Here is a 22,379-nt window from a genome sequence, read left to right as displayed (position 1 = left end):
AGCTAGAATTTGTATACATGTTTTGGATATACATTAAAAGGAAATTTGAACTCAAGATCTTTCCAGAAGATATAAAAGCAGCAGATGCTCTAAATCTTCACAACAGAAATCAACAGCTTTCTTAGATGCCTCCAATTCAGTGCATGCTCATTAAAACTCTGGTCCCAAAGCAAAAAAAAAAATTGCTTTAGAGCATGTACATATAGGCAGCTTTATGTTATTTCAATAGAGCACAAGTTAGAACTAAAAGTAAAGGATTTTACTTCAACTTATAATTTATCCCACAAAATGTTAAATTCTTGTGCCAAAAAAATTCAAATACATTTATCATCAAATGCATAGCAATTTTTTTTTTTTTAACTTAAAAAAAACAAACACCAAACAACATAATTTCTACTAACCTTCGGGATCAAGGAGTTTCTCTATTCCCAGGTGTTTCCTGGCTATGTTGAAGGCATGGTCTAATCGTTGTACAGGTGACTGCTTGGAAACAACAGCGTTCCAATCAAATAGGTCTGGTCTAAAGCAAAATTAAGAGGAAGAATAAGTTTCTTATTTGTTTAGTCTTACATTTACTTACGTATTTCTAAAGCTAAGCATCAGCATCAATTCTATTTTTGTAATGAAAGATCATGTTAATTGACCCTGGGACTACTGAAGCTCAGTTTCTAATGGGTTTGTAATCGATTCTCATTGCATTCTACTCTCATCCATGTCCACCACAACCACATTGTCCCTATTTCTTATTTCCACCAAGTCCCAACAACCTATAAGCTCACATCCCTGAACCTGCTGCTCTCCCCCACAGCACTGGGCTCCTGTCACTGCCCACAGTGCCCAGATCAGGAGCTGAGGCCATGCACTCAGGACTGGCATGTGGCAGGACGAGCAGGACACAACTGCTGAGGCCATTAGGGGGCCTTTCTCCTCTCCCCAGCTACCAGCCTTTCACTTCAATTAATATTTCTAAGAGTGTAATTGCTTCTGAGATTACCAGCTCACTGTTACAGCAGATTGAAATAGGTCAACAGGTTTAAAAAATTAATGGAATCATAGAAACATTTGGGTTGGGAAACACCTGTAAGAACATAAGAGTTCAACTTTTACCCTAACATGGCCAGGTCACAATTTACATGCTCTTACAGGAAAAGACAGAATGACCAAAACTGAATTATAGCTCAGATGCACAGCCTGGGACCTTACATTAGCAGCTGCACTATTTGCAGCATAAATAATGTTAGCACTGCTTTTCATCTGAGAGTTATCCATTAGGAAATCAGAATTTGTTATCAGGCACTCTGGAGAAATAAAGTTTCATCAAACACCCTGTAATTACTGTGCATGTAATACGAAGAAAAACAACTATGCTATTTGTGATTTCAATACAGTGTTCTAAATCAGAGGACATTTAAATGTATAATTTCAGCTAAAGACAAATTAAGCACATTATTTACACAATTTAAATTTCACAATTAATGGCATTTACTCACATTTTTATTAATTTTAGAAGATAATTTTAAATAGTCTCCTGAGTTATAATAAATTGAAAAAATGTTCACTACATCATATCATAATAATGTCAAGAGAGTAAAGAAAAAAATGCCCAGTTATGCTCCTGTTATGCACCTTTGCTGTCCAATCTTTTCTGGGAGGGGAGTGGTTTACATAGTAACTCTGAGTTACTCTAAGTTGTTTTGCTCCTCTGCATACATGCTTAGAGTTTTCTCCTTCCCACAAGCAGAATAACTTCAAAATACAAATTAATGTTAATTTAATATTAAATCTGGGCTGGGAACAGAGTGGAGAAGGGAGAGGAAACTTAGGTCGCAATGTCTGGGTTTACTCATGGAAGGATTAAGTCAGTGATCCCACAGACAGGTTTGTGTACTAAAACACAGGCATGCAAAATACACACTATGTGTGCATAATTAGTAAAAAAATATTTTGGGCCATACTTTAACTGGGGACGGAGGTAGAATTGTTTACAGCAGTCTACATGATGCTGTGTTTTCAATTTACATATAAATAGTGTTCAGAGCAAACCAGGCATTACCTAAGTGTGCTTACATAAATTCAAGACCATCAGTTTCTCCCTTCACTCTATCTTTCCCAAACCAGTGGGGGACAGATGGGCAAGAAACTGGGAAAGGACAAAGCCAGGACAGGGGACCCAAACCAGTAAAAGGGACAGCCCATGCCATATATCTTGTTCAGCCATAAATACCTGGGTAAAGAAAGGGAATGGTGTTGGGGGGTGTTTGTCTGGGAAGGTGTCTCTTACTTGAAGCATCTATTTCTGCCTTTGCATCATTTGTTTTTCTATTCTTCTTTCCTCCATGTATTAAAAGACTCTAATTTGACTCAAGAGTTTTCTTGTTTTCATTTTTCCTGGGAGAACAGTGGGTGAAGCAAGCAAGTGGCTGCTGGGTGCTCAGCTGCTGCCTGGGGTCAAGCCACCACGTCCCTACACCTTATTCTGCAAGCACACAGATACTACTCAAATTCTTATCCTCTCCAAATTTAACACTAGACATAGGATGCACAAGCTCATAAAGCAAATTTAACTAACACTGTAGTAACCAAAAATCTGTCTGTTATGGCTGTCTTAAAAAGCTTGGCAAGGATGTGTTGCATATATACTACATAGGCTAGAGAGTAAAGATTATTTAGCAAGAAAAGCCTATAGGACAAGGAGAGGAAAGAATTGTATCCAAGGGACTACTTCCCCCTAATTTTTTCTTTTCTTTTTTTGTTTTTCTCTTTTAATATGGCTTAAAGTTCTAAGCACACCTGCAATGCTCAGAGCTGCACATTATCTTCACATAATCATTTCTTGTTTGGTGACACAATATTTTATATACAGGAACATACTTTCAATTAGTCAGGGCTCCACTGGGAAAGAACATGAATATTTACAATTGCTCCTTGAGGAATGTCACAATATTGTCTTACCCCTCCTGAGAAAACCTCTGTCATCATTAAAAATATCTAGGATAGTCAATATCATCCAGCTTTTCAGTTGTATAATCCAGGAGGGAATTTTCAAAGTTAACCTTCCAAGATAGTCTTAAATTATTTTCATTACATCATCTGTAGAGGTAGGACTCTCTTATAAGACCCGCAGATTTTTTGTTAATTTGTTTTTGTGGTTTTTGTTTCTGGTTTTTTCTTTTAAAAACCAAACACTCTAGCACTCAAAAGAGTTTCAAACATCACGTCTTAATGCCTGGGTTGAATTTGCATGCTGCCTGTGTAGAGGACATGCAGCATCTCTTTCCACTTATTACAGATGGTAAAAATTTGAACCCTCTGAGACACAGTCAGAGGAGAATTAGTAAGCTTTAGTATGTGACTGTCAGATTTCTTATCAATTTTCTTAGTGTTGTGCATAAAGCAGACAGCACAGATTCCAAGACAACTTAGAAGTACATGGCCACCTACTGCAACTCAGCTCTGATAAGCACTGATTTAATTAAAATAAAAATAAATTCAAAAAGCTCTCTCTACTCCAGAAGTTAACAGCAATTTAACTTTCCAGATTTTCCCTTTGTTGAAAGATTATGTTGCTATACACATTTCATAGCTCTATCACTAGAATAACAGTGTCATAATGTCAGCTTAAAGCATCAGCTTCTCAGTGCTATGTGTCAGGATGTTTCACTGGGTGTATTTATGTTGAAATATTGCCAAGTGTGATTGTGGGAATTATTATAGCCTAGAAGATTAATAATTGTGGCAAGCGGAAAATAGCTTTTGAAAATCCCCAAAACAACACTGAAACTGATTTTCAAATTACAACTCCTATTAGCTTTAAAAGGAGTTTTAAATGCAGGAGTGAGAAGGTATGAAACAGTAAAGGAAATAAATTAAATGGAATACTGATTCTTTGCCTTAGTTTTTGCACTCCATATTGTTCAAATAATACTAAAGGAGATGAAACTTATATCTGCAGCTTGGGTCCTGTCTGAAAGGGACCAAACCCAAGCATTTCTCACTCCTCCTCCTGAACAATACAACCACTATAATTTCAAAGTCAGAATTAAGTAGAACATGCTAAACTTTATCTAGCCATTCAATCAGCTCAATCAGAATTGTTCTTATATTAGTTTATGACAAGAACATGGAAAGCCAAAATTGAAAGGACTGAAGGCTTCATTGGAGAAGTTTGCATTGTAAAAATCAAAATTTCTATTGAACATAAGGTAATTTTTGTACCAACAGCTCTTTCCTATCACTAGCAGAAATGCAAACAATAAAAAAAAAAAATAAAAGGGAAAACAAATTTGAATTTTTTCAAAACATATTTCCAGGAAAAATAAAGTAAAAAAAGAGACTCCCTACAACCCCTCTGACCCCCAGTTACATAACTTACAACAGAACTAGTTAAGCCAGAGTGAGAATATTGAGAATATTTAATCTGGAATATACTATCAACAAACAAATCCTGACAGGCATCTATGTAGATATTAAAGTCATGGAAAAGAAAAGCCAGAGTTTTCCATTATTGCAGACAGAAAATAGTCATATTTAGATCATAAAATTGACCATCCCCATATCAAAAGAAAAGTTGTGTGTTTACTGCTTCAGCTTTTTATACAAGAATATCTTGTACATGCCTTCAGAACTCTCACAATTAAAAAAGGCCAGGAGAGAGCAACTGATACATAACCTAGTGATTTGTTAAAAAAATATTATTTTCATACCTCTGATCCCTTTGTTTTTGCTTTTACTTTTCCTATAAACTACTGAAAAAACCTTTTTTTTTTGCTTCTGTCCAGGAACTCTTTTTGATGTCATTTTCCTTCCCTCCTCATTCTAGCACCCTAAAGCAGAAAGAGCTGCAGTGAAGTGTTCATTTGTAAGGCAGTCACCTGACCTAAGTAAAGAAGCAAGGAGGAAGATAATGAATGCCAACTTTTCCCACTTCAAAATCCTGATTATAGGACCAGGAGAAAAAAGCAAAAACAGTCCCCACAAAGTCAAAGGAAAGAGGTAAAGCTCTCCCTGATATCCACCTGGAGGAAAAAGATTAAAAGAAGTAAATGAGGTCTTTGTGATCTGGAGACTGAAGAAGGGAGAGTTTCAACTGTGGAAGGACTGACCTCTCTTTATCAGCAAAATATTTTAGTTTCTGTATATTCCTAGGGTGATCATGGAACTCCACAGCTGCTGCCTTCTGTTTTCAGTTCAGTGCAGAACATACTATTCAAGAGATCATGTGCCAAGCTTATATCCTGAAAATTCATACTCTGGGTCACTAATGTGCCCTTGGAGATTTGCCAGGTGACCTTGGTTCCACTGCTTCCTGCACTCAGCACTGAAAGCAATTGCTAAGGAACCCAAATGTCCATGGAGACATGGTGATTACAGAGATGGGAAAGTCTACCTAAAGTAACCCCTTTATAAAATGACAGAGAAAGAGCATTAGAAAAATCTGATCCAATCAAAATAGTAAGCTGAAAGCTAGTGATTGTTGGGTTAAAAGACTATGAAAATAAAGCTTCCCACTGCTCTCAGCATACTATGTGGTCGGTGCTTCATGATAGTTTCTTACTTTATCTCAATCCCTTTGAGGTTGTGCTTAGAAAATTCAGATGCAAATTTCACATTATTGTCGGAACCTCTTAAAAAAAAAACCACAACAAAAAAAAACAACCCCAAAACTACAAACCAAAACAAAAAGCCACCTGTTCATCACTGAAAACATTACATAAGAGAAATAAAAATATCACCATCCATAAATTAAAGGGATTGGTATGAAAAATAAATAGCTTTAATGATACCACAAAATCTACCCTCACTTTCAGAGAGTCTAAATATTATGGAAAAAAAACCAACTTTGAGTAGCATTGCTTTCAGTGTTGGACAGATTTTTCGTGTTTGATGTTTTCTGTTGTGTTTTGGAAGTTCTTTTAGTTTTTTCTTGTTTTTGTTTTTGTAAAAGTTTAGGAATAGAGCTAAAATTAGGAAAAAAGGGCACACACTAGGCATCAGGTCCACTGTATGAGTTAAATATCATACCAGATTTTCAAACTATAGCTATCCTTTCTTATAACCTTTCTTATATCCTTTCTGCTTCCATTCCTGTCAATGCAGAGGAATAAAGTCAGAGGATAAAAGGAAAAAAGAAGACAGCATCTGGACAAAACTTTATGGAGAACAAGGAAATAGACAAGAAAGAAGCAGAACAGGAGAACTGGAGAAATAGTGGATTCTGAAAAAAAACCCAAAAGAACAGTCTGGAAAAATTGATCAGGGAAAAGAGAGGAGTTAAATTCAGAAGTGTTTGTCATCAGAGTGTCTATCATTCTATGTAAGTAAATCACAAAATATTTATAAAGCATAGGATTTGTGAGACACCAGGTTTCTCTGAGAATTCATGTAAATCACTCTTGGGACAACTTTTCTTCAGTGTATATCCAAACTGCCTTCTTTAGGCACTAAATCCCAGCCACTCTGACACCAAACAAGTCTCTAACGTACCTGCATCATAGAGTGATTGAATTAGGCTCCTTAGAGAAGGTTTTTTATTAATATGGGATACAGGTAGGAGCTCCTGAGCACTGAATGTCCTAGTGTACCTATTTAATTGATTCCATCTGGAATTTTCAAGGACAATCCAGTGTTCCCACACACTGAACATGAAATGAAAAGTCAACAAAAATCAAACATCATTGATTCATCTTAAAAGTTACTGCATCAGGGTTTTGGAGGGAATGAGGAAATGAAACTCTTGCAGAGAACTTAGTGATTAAGTCCAGAAGATGACTGGTGTGTCTTGGGGACTTGCCTCTGGGAATCTGACTGAACACTTGCCATCTCCCAGACAACTGCAGTAACTGCTGGGCAAGAGACAAGACTTTGGTGGAGTAATTCTTCACTTCTATTGAAAATAGGCTCACTGTGCAGAAAGCTATGCAAGATTTATGGCAGCAAGCAGAAGAAGAGGAAAAGAAAGCTTAAGTTTTTCAGCCCTGAATTACAAAACCTGAATAAAGCACATAAATTCCAGTAAGCAGGAAATGAATGTTCATCTGGTGAACTTTGCACTGATCTGAACACAGCAGTGCATTAAGTCTGACACAGGACACAGAGATTTGTCTAGACAATCCCAGTGTGGTTTACTGGCAATTGCACTCCCCAGCCAGGGACTCATCCTGATTAAGTTCCTCTGTTCCGACTTCTGAACCTAATTCCTACAGAGAAGGACAAAAAGGAATTTCTGATTACTGATTTCAGATACCAGGTATTACATGGCCCTGCAGAGCATGCAATCTGAATATCTCAGTATCAGATACCCCAATCAGGAAACAGGCGGTCTGATATTGTCTCTAGGTGGAAAGACATTGTGGAAAGATGACTGGGGGTAAAATCAGAGGAAACAGAGGAGTTATATTCACATCCTAAGAGAGGTTACAATGCTATGGAAATTTTAGGGAAAAAATTCAGTTGCAGCTCCCTGTGGAATGTGGTTGGTGTGCTTGAAACCTGTTCTAGGATGATTACCCACATGGTGGGATTGTTTGTCAGTTTTCCACATTGTCTTGGGATTTGAGAGCCCTCCTCACCATCTTGCCTTTGTTCCCAGCTGCCACGTGGAGCAGCACATGGAAACAGTCACCATCTTGTCTTTGGGGAAGCGACACGTGCAGGGAGCATCTGTCATCTTCTTTTCCTGGCTGCCACATGGAACCAAGTCAAGGGGGTGACCATCTCCTTGTGAGAAGAACACCCTCTCTTTCTGTATGCTTTTGTTATTATTATTGCCATTGTTGCTGTGCATTTCTTATTCCATTGCTGTTTTCTTTCAATAAATTGTGATCCCAACACAAAGTCTGCTTTTGCTCCTCCCTTGCCAGAGGGGACAGAGGGAAGGGAGTGGCTTATCTGGAGTTTAATTTCTGGATGTTGTTTAAACCACTACACAGTTAAAAAAGTTCAACTTCCTAGTAATTTGAGCAATCAGTGACTGTGCAGGACAGTCCCCTTTAAGAGAGAAGTATAGTAGAAGGGAAAGAGAGGTTGGGAGGTTTATCATGTTGGAAAAAACAATCCTGCTTTAGAAGCAGCAGTGGCAAGAAATGGTCTTTTAGATAGATTGACTTGTACATCTTCTTTAAGCCACGTACACAGAACCCCCAGAGAACCCTGAATCTCTAGAGGTAGAGTTTTATACAGCACAGACTAGAAGAAGGTAACTTCTGAGAGAGGCTAAAAACTCAGATCAGCTGGTGGAATAACATGAAAGGTTTTGAAAACAAAGGCTACCTTCTCCAGCTGTGTCCTTGCAAGGCAAATCCATACTTTCAATTCAGCTGCTATGAGAGGCTTTAAACAAACACCATATTTTCCCCCTCTAAGTACCCACAGGAAACTCTTTCTCCCTCTGGGACAACCTCAAAGGCTTAGTTTTGGATCTACTCCTTGCTCTTGTCAAAAGTTTCCAAGCCTGTACTCCTTGAGACTATCCTCTTGGTATACACACTGAAATTCCAGAAAAGGATCCGAGCTGTGTATATTTGGTTGTGCTGTGAAAAGCTCTCCCTCCATGAGAGGATTTAGTATGACACCAAATGCAGCACCCAGGTTGAAGCAAACAGTTGGTCACTTAAAAGAATGCTGAAACACCCACAGAGGAAGCAGCAAACCCCCCACGTAATAGATAGACTGTCCTCGAGCCCTGCTACAGCCATCTGTCACAAGCTTACTGAAACAGAGAAAAGCTACTTTTCCTACCTGTGGCTGTGGAGGAGTGCGTTGAAAGCCAATCCATCAGACCAGCTAGTGGTGAAATTGGTAACGTTGACCTGTGGGTAATTGCGAGTCAATTGACGGACCCAGCTCAGCAGAATCATCTCACTGTTTGTCTGCTGCAGTCCAGCCATGATGTTTTTCATTACATCTTTGACCTGCAATAAAAGACAGAATTTGATCAATGATTGAACTTATAAAAAGCTGACTATTTCTTTTCTTGAAATGAAAATCCTTCACTTAAATAAATTTCAACCTTAAAGAAAAACTCCTAAGTAATTAATGAACATACCTGTTTTCACAATGCAATGACAGCAATCAATTCTGAATGCTTAAAGACAACAGCTACTGGCATGCACTGAATGCATTCATCCCTGTGCCACAGGTGAAGCAGAGACAGAGAAGGCACATTTTTTTAGCATCACTTGTGGTAACAGAGTTCTTTCAAACTAAGTATTTCTCCTTGTGGTTTTCTTTGATCTGGAAATACATTCTTAAATAATATGATACATTACAGCAACAGTTGATAAAATGATGAACAGAATTCTTCTCTCATTGATGGAGTTGAAATAGTACCAAGGCAAAATAAATTTCCTCAGTGCATGGTAGATAATGTTTTTGACTTAAAGGTGCAAACTGTATTTGCATACATGTACTTGGATAAAAGGTCAATATCATTGCATGCATTAAAAGAGTATTGCATATGTTTCAATTTTATTATTTTAATGAACTTAGTATTTCTTTTTCACTTTTTTTTTTGTAGATCTTACCAATCTACAGTTATTATTTTACAAAAAGCCTAAATGCTTTTATAAATATTATCCTGGAGTTTGACATAATGCAGTAGATTTTTTATTTCCTATCATTTTCTTTACTAGTAAAAGAGCACATAACACTTCTATTAAGAATTATTTTCCTGTAAAGTAACACCTTTTCAATAATTGCTTTCTCCATTTATCTTTTAGAATTGCAGCTCTTTTAAAATATTCCCTAAGATATAATTTAACTATAAAGTTGATTAGTGCTGCTTATTCACTCAGGGAATATTGCATTTCATTATCACTTTTCCCTTGAATTGCTCTGCCATCAGTATCATTCAGTCAAAGAACAGGGCAGAATCTACTTTATGAAAAAGGATGGACCACTTTGAAACTGTAAAAATGGTATTTTTTTTTTTTATTTCAGAAGCTGTAATCAGAAAGAACAGTTAACAATAACAACAATTAATTACTGAAATATTTTAGAAAAAACAGAGATAACATTTTAGTGTTGAGTACGGTAAGTTACTCTCTAGATTCAAGTAATTAATTCAATCGTTTGATTTTGTGAAGATATGAATTACTGAAATAACACCTTGGGTTTGCATCTCAAGTCATATTGCCCAAACAGCATCAGTGCCCTTAATTTTCCTTTTGAGACTTATTCGCAAACTTTACTTTATATGTTCTTAGTTTCTAAGATGGAAGGAGTAACTTATCGTTTCTAAATTGCATGGGATATGTTCCTAACTTTAGTCTTAGATTGCAATTTCCACCAATGAAAATAATATAAATTCAGTCAGATAAGAATATTTTTTTTTATAGTTTTCTCCATTCTTAGATCAGGAGACAGAAAATAAAGTGTAAGAAAATTAGGAAATATACTCTTTATTTTTGCTCCACATAGCAGAGTGGGCATTTTGAATTTCTTGACAATATTTTTAGTGTCTTTATTTTTGAGAGATGCCAAAGTAGATTTACATAATGTAGTAAGAAGCTGAGATTTGGCATCTGTATTCCTAGGCACCTTCACTACCATAAAATTATAGAATCCTGGTTTTTTTTTTTTCGTTAATCTGGATGCTATAAAAGAAAAAAAAAAAACAAAACCAAAACCTTTTGAAATTAGCATCTATTGCACTAAACTTAAATAATATGAAAGACTAGAAAAACTGAAGTTACAGTTAAGACTTGTCCAAGCTAAGATTTCATTGTTCATTTTTAATTTTGTTTTTTATCATATGCTTATATTTAAAAATTCAGATCTTTCTGAATATTAAGCATATTCTGAATATTTGCTTATATTAATATAAGCAAACTAACTTTTGAACAATACAACACACATTTGCATTAAAGGATAGTTGAATAGGAACCCCATAATTAGAAATAGAAGGGTTCACAACACAGAACTGATTATGTGTTTGAGCTGATATCAAAGAGAAAGGAGCTATGTTTATGAACAGAGATGATTAGACAAAATTAGTAAAAAAATGGGGCAGGAGAAAGGCAATTATTCAGAAGACTCCAGGTGATGAATCTAAACACAGCATTTATTTTTACTCTTCAGTAAATGAATACAAAACAGTTTCAATCTCACCCTGCTGAGTTAAATATGCTTACAAGATAAAGTTTTGCTTTCCTTTCCCTGCATTTCTTTGCAAGAGTGAAGACTGTTAAATTTATGATTTTTTTGTTGCCTCCTAGGGAAGGTCAGACACTTGAAATAACAGAGTAAAAGGGTCTGATCTCATCCTGAATGCTGAAGCCACTTCCTCTTCAGCGGGAACTGCTGGATAACTCCACTTCTACACCTGGAGCCACCTTGTCCACCTGAGTGTCCTGGGGGGCATTGCCAGCCCAGCCCACCCAGCACCTTGGCAGCCCCTGCCACAGCTCTGCAGGCACAGCATCACACTGTCTGCAGGATGGCCGGGTCCTGGAGCAAGATCAGTGCCTGAGAATGACAGTGCTGGCTGGCATTTTGGTGAAAAGGAAGCTTTTTTGAAGGCTTCTCAGTTAAGATGTACTGCTGGAAAAGTGGCACATAGAGATGTGTTCGTGTCAGCCTGAAGAGCTTTCAGACAAACTCCCTCAGCATCCAGGCTCAAATACTACAGCTATTTCAGAGTGCCTCTCCCTCATGCTGTCAGATGATGAGTTGACCTCTGCTACTCATTTCTTTGTTACCTCTCCTTTCTCATGCAGTGTATCCTGGCAGGACACAAAGCTTTCAGGTGTAGGAAACTCTGACTTCCAGAGAGCAGATACACTTGCTCTTCCTGGGAAAGGGATGCTACAGCAATAAGGAAAGATTACATTTTGATAGAAGGTGGGGAAAGGACAATACAGATGTCACCAAGATGGCTTTTGAAATGCCAGGCTGCCAAAAGGAAAGCTGTGGACAGAATGAGGGCACTGCTGTTCCTGTCACCACGTGAAGACAGTGGCCAAAAGCAGCACAGCCAGCCCTGGCTGACAGCACCAATGGACATTTGATCTTCCCACTCTAGGGCCATGTCCTGGAATCTGGGCATGTGTTGCTGTGTGTGTAAGATGACAAGGAGCACAGCATAATCTCAGGCTCACACTACAGCTCTTTCACCTAAAACCAACACTCAGGCACATAATATTTTGTCAGACTGGCACTTGGCTTCAGTACTCAAGACCCTGGAAAAGGAAGAAGATATCTAAAGAATAAAACTGCTCTTAAAGTTAGATTTTTTTTTCATTTTTCCTAATAAAATAGGAAATTTACATCTCCCTGACAGAATTACTTAGCTTTTTTACTTGCTAGATTTCAGCTATTCTGATTGTATAGATTACATTTTTATAGCTAGAACCATTAAACTCTTTCCAAATACATTTGATAGAACACTTTTAAGGACATTTTCATAGGTATTCAAGACACCTATCAAAGTAAAGGATATTTTTTGTCATTGATTCAAGATGGATTGACAGAAGCATTTTATTTCCATAATCAAAAATCTAAATTAAGTAAAATGGTAATTCATATTAAAATACTGGTGTGAACAATAACCCTGATGCTTTTAGTAAGTCTCCAAATGAGGCTGACAGGCTGTTAAAATGCTCCCCTCTAAAATATTTTCCTTATGTTTAGATCTATTATTTTATGATTTTTCCCAGAGAAAGTCAAGATTTGGGTCAAATATTTTTGCTAGAGGTTTTCTTCCATGCTTTTCATGAAAATAAGTTCACTCTTCAACAATTTACACACTGCCATATAAAATGTTTTTCCACTCTTAAGAGTTTATGAAACATAAAAGTACAGAAATTAATAGTTTTCCTCTGTTTTTATTTAAATGCTAATGCTGCAGTGAGGCTGGGATCACAGAGCTGTGAGAAAGAGGGCAGCAGCTTCAAGGAAATCCTGATGGATTCAATACCATAAAGAGCTTTGGCAGCAGGTGCTCAACTCAGAACAATGCTTCAATTTCAGGAAAAATTTTAATAATAATCTGAAAAAACCCAAAATCAGCACAGGGGATGCAGAAAGCCATGGTATTTCCACTGCACAGAGATGAGAGTGGCAACAGTGCATCAAATCCTGTCCATTGCAGTGCCTTTACCACCTCTACCACTCTCCTCAGTGGGACTGCTGATACCCATTTGGATTGGTACTGGCATTATTCCTTTCATGCACCTTTCTTCTACCATCTCTTTTTAAAGCTATTTTTACACAAAGAAATTAACATTTTTGTAAGAGACCATCATGTCGTCATGTGTATAAGTACAGCTGTGTCCTTATGCACTACTGGCTGCAAGATGTGAAACTGGAAAAGTTTTTGCCTGTTCATCTACAACAACACAAGTGTTCACACAAACAATAATCTCATATCTTTTCTTGGTGTTTTATGTTCTAGACGTAGACTGATGAATTTCCTCTAAGTGACTCTTAAGATCTGCAAAAGCAGGATTTCACCAACAAACACACACTATACAAGCATGCACTAAATCAAACAGCCTGTGGATTCCCATTTATTTCACTCTAGGCCTTCTACAGACTACAAACAAATATAGTGGTCTTGGAATTTCACCAAGCTGAGACAAGTGGCAGATAAGTTCAGTGGCCCTGACTCTGTATGAACAATTTATTGTGTTTCCAGCTGCTTCTTGTCAGGGACAATCTGTGATAGGCAAACCAACAGGAAGAAGAATTTCTTAAGAAATCCACAGCTGTGTTTCACCATAAGTTCTGTCAGTATGTAAGATCATGCCTACTTATAAACAGGGCAGAGCCATTAGAAACGTATTCTAGATCATGCAATTAACTTTCAAGTTTGAAAGAAAATCTGGAAAAGAACAGACTTTCTCCACAGAGCTGTAAAAAAGCAAATTTACTTTGAACTCTTCCAATACTTTGAAGGAAATAGGCAGCAAAGAAATACCTCCTGAGTGTTTTGTTATTTTTAAGGAGAAAAGCCAAAATATACATCTTCCATTTTATTTTTTTTTAAATTACTCACCATTAAGCAACAGTAACAGGGTTATTATTTACAAATGACTTCTCATTGCCAAAGAGTTTTAGCTACTCTTTAGAAAAAAACAAACAAACAAACAACAAACAACTAAAATTGAATTCTAGCCAAATTAGAATCTCATTTACAGAAATTTGAATACAATGAGACGTCCAGAAGGTCACTTTCAGTACTTCATGACTAGAACAAACTGAAACACAGTGAAGCCAAACTGATTTCTGCCTTTTTGCTTTTATATATTCTCATCTATTTTTCATCATATATTTCTCTACCAGGCTCTGTAGCCTGCTACTGTGTAACTACATAGGTTTTAGCTAGCTTTTCACCTACTCTGTTAAGACAGCAAGACAGAATACATTCCTAAAGGCCCCAGTCCTAATCTGGGAACCAAGGTTAAAACAGCATCTTGAGACACTTTCTCATAGTTAGTTAGCATCTAAAGGGGAAGGGGATTGTTCTGGAAAAAGGTGGAACTAAGGGTGGAATTACCTCATTACCTGTGCTTCTATTTGGGAATGCTTGTCAAGTATGCTAATTTGTTAAATTTATAAAACAGTATTCACCCTATGTGGGGTGGGAATTTTTCCACACTTGCTGCTAAGGCCTCCCATTAAAGACTAGCTTTTGAATTACTTCCTACACTAATATTGCCTGAAAAGTGTGTTGTTTTATTTCTAGATCTTTAAGGCATCACAGAATTCTAAGTAAATACTAAATTTGGACTGAATCATTACGATTACGCTGACAAAGATTTACACTTCTAATCACTGTTCTGTAAATATGATCCTTGGACCTTTCATCCCCGGGCAGTTCAGGCTGAAGCCATGGGTACCATCACAGCTGCCACCACAGTTATCACAAGGCTCAAGATGAAGCTTGAAATTACTCACTTTTGCACTGCAAACTTGGTTTTGACATGGCTGCTGTCAAAAAGCTCATCAGGCTACACCAGAACCTGTGTCTTCTGTGTGTTTGTGCAAGTACACGTTAAGAGAAAGGGTGGCAACAATTGCAAGGAAATTATTGAGTACACAGCTAATACTAAACCACACCTTTAACACTTTGCTTCAGGATAAAATATGAAGGAAACAAAATATTAATTTGAACATTTGAACATAGGCATCTCAGTACATATTTTATACAAATTAAACCTGAGTGATTCAAGGATTATTGGTAAAAGTGGCTAGGTATCATATTTCATCTACTCTCAGTAAGTAATTTAGAACAATTTTAGGGAATTAAACTAGGAATATTGACACAGGAGACAAACAAAGAAGTGAGTTAACTATCTGCAGATTTTCTCTGTTGCTGTCATCCAGCAAAATTAGAATAAAAATGTTCCCTACTTGGATGAATGACACACATCTGATTTTGGTAAAAGTGTTTCACTTTTGAAGTCTTTTATGCTTTGTTTTGCACCACCTTTTCCTGTTATTCTATGAAAAACTTGTGGATTATTGCTTGGGGAACATAGTGAACACTACTGGACAGACTCAGCCCAGATTCACACAAACACATGGATTCAGAGCATCTAGAAGCCAGATCTTTTTGAATTTTGATTTTATTGCCATCTCAGAATTTTTTTTAGTTAAATGTCCTCATCTACCACACTGTTTTTTATGAGATCCATATCACAAACCCCCCTTTCTCTCTAAAAAGAAAAGAAGCTAAATAAGCCACATCTACTTCAATAAATAGGCAGTCTAGCAGCTTTTTAGTGTTCTAAAAATAATTCTTGGCAGGAAGGGTCAGCAGTTAAAAGCAACTGATGTGATTATTTCATTAAAATAGAGAAGTCACTCTTTCTAAGATACTAAAAATAAATCCACATTGGCTTTGTATATCCATTTTTGTTAGGATAACTCTTATATATCATCTTGCAGTATCTGTGATATTACAGTCAAAAAAGTTTCTGCTAATACTGTAAAAAATATTTTGTCTTCTTCTTATTGTCAATATCCTTGATAATATGTAAGCAGACTGCCATAATATTTGCTGATTTAGGATATTGCAATGTCTATGATTACTTTGGAAATTATTGCTGGATGATAATGGGGAAAAGATCAGTGGAATAAAGGTATTTATTTCAAAGGAAGTAATGAGCAGTGCCACTCACCTGCCAGTGGAGGATTATATTCCAGATCAAACCAAGGGTCAGCTTATGATTTCCATCCACAATATCTGAGCTCCCAATATTTACCAAATCAACCTATTATAGAAACAAAAAATAATTGTAAAAAAAGTAATAACAAGTGTAAGAGGTTGGAAAGAGATGAGAGGATAGGCTAAGGTAAATCTCCCATTTGGTTTCTGTTGTTCCATGAACATAAAACTCATATTTTATAAATGGCATAATTAATGTTCTGGAAGAAAACATCAGTGATCTGGAGCTCTTACTATTCCAGTTATAAGATGATTTGAAACATAAAATGAAAAGTAATAGTTATAATAACTTAAATATCTTTTATATTAAGCTTTTACAATTACAAATCACACAGACAGAAAAACTACTGTACTCTGCTTTGTACTATCTTACATAATACAATTTTCTTAATGTTAAAACACACATCTAGACACTGTAATAACCTATAAACCCAAGACATTAAATATTTAGATTAAATTATAACCTGATTTTCCTTAATTGAATTCTAGAATGTGTACAGATATACACAGGATATGTTCTGACATAGAGATAAAGCAGTGATTATGATCTAAGCAAGTCTTTTCCACAACAGTTCATCCAGTAATATTGTTTTCCATAATTTTATCATGCATTTGTAATTTCATAATGCATCATTATTTACCACCATGGAATTGTCCTTCCTTGTCCTGGGGTGACTTTATGATGCTTGTATCCCCAGTTGCCTGGTTTATGTTATATATTAATTTCTGCCCCTTTAAGACTGGCTCTGAGAGTGAAGGGGAGAAGAAGAAGCCGCAGTTTGTGTTAAAGAAAAACATCACTCCCACACACCCCGCTCCTGGACTGCGGTGTCTGCAGCACGGACAGACAGCGGGACAGAGCCTCTCTCTGGCTTTTAGCTACTTTTAGCTGAGGTAGAGGAGTTCCCTGGACCTTTGTTTTCTTTCCTTTTTTCTTCCCTCTTGGATCTGTTCAAGCCTGCTCTGGACTGAGCACCCAGCCAAACCCCGGGAGCTCAGGCCTGTGGCCCACCGGGGCCTGGGCCTGGGCCCTTTCCAGCACCAGAGGGACTGATAAGAACCTGAGCAGTCCGAGCTACACCACATGAAAAGTACTTTTCTTCCTAGACTTGCCATCCCATGGAACAGTGAGAGGTCTTATTATTTAATATTAATCAATTTCTGTAAAATAAACAGCTTTTTCCACACTTCTCTCCAAGGAATTTTTTTTTTCTGTTTTTTTTTTCCTCTTTCCCGGACCAGGGGTGGGGAGGGGGCATTTCCCTGAGGAAATCCCCATTTGGAGTTTTCCTCCCTAATTTGCCCTAAACTAAGACATTCCTCCACATGGGAAATGATCCTTCACCCTCTCTCCCTTTTTATACTATCTGAATAAGGAAGCCAAATTCAGGGTTATAAATGGAAGACTATAAGCTGTCCTGAACATTTGGATGGAATTATGATGCTAAAATTGGCATCCTTGCTGTTTCATAGATGCAATTTCTCATGGTCAGAACTGATGTTTTTTTAGGGCAAAGTACCCCATTCCTTCACCAGCAACATTCTGCAGTCTCTAGTGCACTTCTGAAGTTATTTGAAGTTCCATCTACAAATTGACTGAAGTTTTGCACCCTCAAAACAAGCTATTTTCTTTTTCCTTTTAATGCATCTATGTATAAGTCATTTCTACAAACCAAAAATTAGATATTTTATCAAGACTGCTACAACTCTCAAAGAGCTCTTTTCTTTAAGAAAAGCTCTTTATTTTGTACTAAAAGCACATGAGATTGGCTATTTATTCTAACCATCAATGTCTTGCAACTTTTCCCAAATGGAACTTAGACTTTACAAGCTAAATTTAAAACAGAGTCCCTTGCAGCAAGTGACACCCTACAATGTTTATTAGGGCATTCCCTGCATATTCTACAGATGAAATCCATCAATTGGAAGTGGAAGCCTGAACACACAGAGCCACATCTGTTTGACTGAAGCAGAGGAACATCATCGAGTTTTTCACAGGGAGGTCTAAGCCTACACTGGGGCAACCTCCCAACTCTCACATCTTCCGTGCTCCCCCCTCAACACTTTCCCTTTTCTATGGGAACAAAAAGAACTGTGCAATGGATTGACTGGGAAAAGCAACATTTTTCAGTGTTACCACCCAGATGACTACAGAACCTCAGGGCAAAGATGTAATATATCAGCAGAAAAATCTAGACTACTCACAGGCTTTAATTCAGTTTTGAACCATTGCATGCCTGAAGTCCCAGGGAAATAATTCATCAAATTACTGAAGCTTAAGGAAACAATTTCAGAGGCAGGTCTTTAGACTTCATATTGACAAGGTACAGTATACCTTAATACATACTATACCAAATTTTATATAGTTTACAAGGTTTTATTACATGAATATGATGGCCATTGGATGACCACTTCACTTCCTAAAACAATGTTTTTTCTTCTGTCTTCTAAAATTGGAGTACTCTCTGTTTTCTTCACAGATTTGAAAGGGACTATTATTGTATTCTGGAAACTGAGTGAAAAGCACAAGAGTGGATTCAGCTGATAGGCACTGAATACTTCAAAAAGCATTTTCTATGATTATTTGTACCCAGTTATGCAAATAAAACCTTTTTGTATAGTGTGAAATAATGTATTGATGATTTTTTTCTCAATAGTGTCAAATGTTGCAGATCTTGAACAATTTAGAAGCTTTTTCTTCTATTTATTTACATCAAATTCCATTAAATAAAAAGAAAAATCAAGCTGGAAGTCTTTATGTCAATCTTATAAGGTCACTGTTTTTATGTACAAATCTTCAGGTGGATTACTTTAGATTTATAAAATCAATTAGTTTATTCAGCATTTGAATTCAAGCATTAGTGACCTCCTGCAGCTATCAAGAAATCCAATATAATATACAGCACAGAATACATTATCTTTTTTTTGTCACCTCTTACTGTGAAGTCTAAGCAAGTGTTACAGTTTGTTGTTTTGGTTTTTTTTTAAATTTATTCTTGAGGAGTGTTTTGATAAAATTAGTTTGCCAGAGAAAACGTTTGCTAAAATTATTTGTCCATTATAATGCCTGCATAAGAAAGATAATATGAGAATATTTACTCAAGAATGATTCACAGGATACTGGCTTGAAAAATCAATCTTTACAAAGTAGAATTGAAAGTGATATTGATATGATTAGTATTTTGAATCATGGGAGACAGATGCCTTTGAAATTTAACAAAAAAAATTATTGTAGGAAGAGTCTTGTGCTTTCAGACTTCAAAACTGTCAAAGATTGTGAGTAAATATTTTGATAGGCAGCATCTTGTAACCACCTATGGATGACTTCTTGTATTTAACTGTTGAAAACTTATTTTAAAGACCATTGACCAGAATTAAAATCATGCAGGTTGATCTGTCTTCAAACAGCACCCATTATAGATGCATTAGCTAAAATTTGCTGGAAGAGGATTTTCAACTCTTTGAAACACATTTGACCCTGATGCTGAATGACAAATATCCACTTCATGTGGTTTTCACAAAGCTGCTTTGACTCCAGTACTTTTATACTATAGATCAAGGTGTTTGATTCAACACCTAAGAAGTATTTTGTTGCTGTGTACAGGCTGTTCTGATCCTGTCTGGCTGAATACTTACATTATTTCTCTGCAAAACGTGGATTGCTTTGTTGACATTGTTCAGAGCATGAACTCTTGTGGAGCCCTTTTCTTTTGCCTACAAAGAGAGAAAACCAAACTTGACTGTTCAAAATCAGAATGTAGAGTACACTGTATGTAACTCAAATCTTATACCACACCTATAGTTTTCTATTTCATAACTTTATGAGAATAGAATATTAACATACACTGGGCTTATGCAGCTTCCCAACATGAAATCAAGTCAATTGTGAAACAATCTGGATCTGTAGTTAGAAGGTAATTTTCAGTGATGGAATGATTGAAATGCATATAAAATTACATAAGTCCAGATTCTTTTTACCATAATTAGTTGTCCTCTGCATGGCACAATTTAAGAACATTGCTATGGCATGTTGATGCTAAACAAATAAGAATCAGTTTGTTCAATATTTCAGTACAAGTATATTATCTCTGGATTTTGATTCTCAATCTCACAGCATTCTTACAAGAAGATGCTGTACTTACAAAGTCCAACCAGGAACACAAGAGAAGACAACAAAAAAACACGTGTGACTGTCACTTTAGAATTTCCAGGTTAATAGGAGCAAGCAGTTCTCTCTTTTAGACAATTACAATCAAACAAGGTAGACCATATGTATGACATTAGAAAACCATTTGAATTCTACACATTGAATTTTATTCCAGCTAAAATCCAGATTCCTAAATGAACCCTGCCTCAGTCTTGTTTCTCTGGGCCATACTTTGTAAGAGCATACAATACAGTAGAATATTTTCATTTCAAGTACATGCCTCACAAAGTATTACTGTCTAATACAGCTCTCAGTCACAATGTTTCCACTATTTCAAATGAAACCAAAACCTATTCAGACCCCTGAAAATAGTTTCTGCAGATCCTCATCAATGGCAGAAATTAGTTAATATTACCTAATACAATTATAGCAACATTAGGACTTCAATATGCAGTAAATGTGTTACCAAACACATACAAGTTTTTGGCCTGTAAGACATTCCAGGAGCTCCAGAAGTCTTCGTCCATCTCGAAAATCATTAAAAAGGTCTTCAATGTAACGTCTTCCAAACTGAAATGAAACAATTGCTCTGGTTAGTTCAAATGACAAAAATAATAGTTAAAAAAAGACCAGAAAGCTGTAAAAAGCCAGTGTCAGAATATATATGTATTGTAGTAAAGGATATGTATTGTAGAACATATATATATATTGTAGAACACCAAGTAAAGGAGGAAACTACATTTAAGCTCACAGGATTCTTTCACATATATCTGTCTTAAACATGGTTCCATTGTTTAAGAGACAATGATGCATATTTTATTTCAAGTACATGCCATTATTTCAAACAAATAAGCCAGAACTACATATTGATATATCTAGAAAACAAAGAAGACTTGGCAATTAATGTGCAAATCAGGAAGGAAAAAAAAAAACCAACAAGAAAAAAAGAAAAATAATTTGAAGGAAAAAAAAAAAAGGAAAAAGGAAAGAAACAAGAAAAAAATGTCCAAACACACAGAAAGTGACACAAAATTTAAGTGCCTAGTAGGTGCTCCATGTGTCAGAAAAAAAATTGGAAGTACACAGAGGGAGATGAGCCAGACTTATTCTAGTCAGAATCTTAGAAATAGATCTATGTTAATAGGGCACGAAACTGTACTGGATTGCAGCCTCACTTCTCTAAGTGGCTGACAGACAGCTCACATTTTGTACTTAGCATCAGTGAAAGATGAAAGGAAATACTTGTGGTTTTTCCCCATATGACAATGTTAAAAAAAACCCACTCTTTCTAAAATTCAAACCAAGTTTCTGATCTGATGCTTTGACTAAAGCATGAAATATTAAAAATATAGACATATTTTTTACAGTCTAGTTGCTGAGCAAGTTTTATGTGCACCTATGAATTTTTAGATATTTTTGTATGTATGAGAGCTGTTGAGAACCAAAATAAAAAGTAGTGATTATTTTGTGCCATGAAAAATAGTTTCACATGTCCACATTTTTTCCAATTTGCGAAGTTTGATGGATGCTTTGATTGATTTGAGAGGAAGTATCTGTATTTTAATTCTCTAGAATTGACGCTGTGCTGACCTACATTGCATATCTTCCATTTTTACCACAGAGCAATGTAAAATTTGGAATCCATATTATAGAGAAAAAATTTGTTTTCCTGCCAGCATTGTCATTCTGGTACTCACTGCAGCCCTCATTAGAGCTAGCTGGGAATTTTATGAAAAACATATTTTGTTAGGAAGTACCAATACCTTTGGAAGGTTACACTTAAACAGAGAACAGAATTATGGACAGTATCCAGTGCTAAATTAATTTTTTCTCATCAATACGTATCTATGGGTACAGCATTGACTTCAGTGCTATTAGCTATCATGTCATGACCTTTCTGCCTGCTCTTCTGAATCAAATGCTCCTTTCAGTCCCTTCATTTTTTGGTAAGGCCTTGTTTCATGGAACAAACAAATCCACAACATCACAAATTTTCCACAGCAGTGGGAGTGCTTGTTTTCTAGACACTTCTCACACCATGCACAACCATTCCAACTAAGCTAA

The 22,379-nt window shown here is 36.3% G+C and overlaps 1 protein-coding gene across 22 annotated transcripts in view; it reads right to left on the bottom strand.

Moving 5' to 3' along the window:
• The window catches only part of DMD (dystrophin), a 1,136,032-nt gene that overhangs the window by 756,001 nt on the left and 357,652 nt on the right, over positions 1 to 22,379 (bottom strand). For all 22 annotated transcript variants that reach the window (XM_086879790.1, XM_086879801.1, XM_086879781.1 and 19 more), the window contains exons 3-7: positions 20,793 to 20,885; positions 19,805 to 19,882; positions 16,122 to 16,214; positions 8,737 to 8,909; positions 402 to 520 (exon numbers count right to left, since the gene is read on the bottom strand). In XM_086879790.1, the coding sequence (XP_086735916.1) occupies positions 402 to 520; positions 8,737 to 8,909; positions 16,122 to 16,214; positions 19,805 to 19,882; positions 20,793 to 20,885 (556 nt within the window). The remainder of the gene's footprint in view (positions 1 to 401; positions 521 to 8,736; positions 8,910 to 16,121; positions 16,215 to 19,804; positions 19,883 to 20,792; positions 20,886 to 22,379) is intronic.

The sequence above is a fragment of the Cyanistes caeruleus genome, chromosome 3 (assembly GCF_971803275.1).
Source record: "Cyanistes caeruleus chromosome 3, bCyaCae1.hap1.1, whole genome shotgun sequence".
Taxonomy (NCBI): Eukaryota; Metazoa; Chordata; class Aves; order Passeriformes; family Paridae; genus Cyanistes; species Cyanistes caeruleus.
The sequence above is the reverse complement of the archived record's forward strand: the minus strand, read 5'-3'. Positions and strand labels throughout refer to the sequence as shown.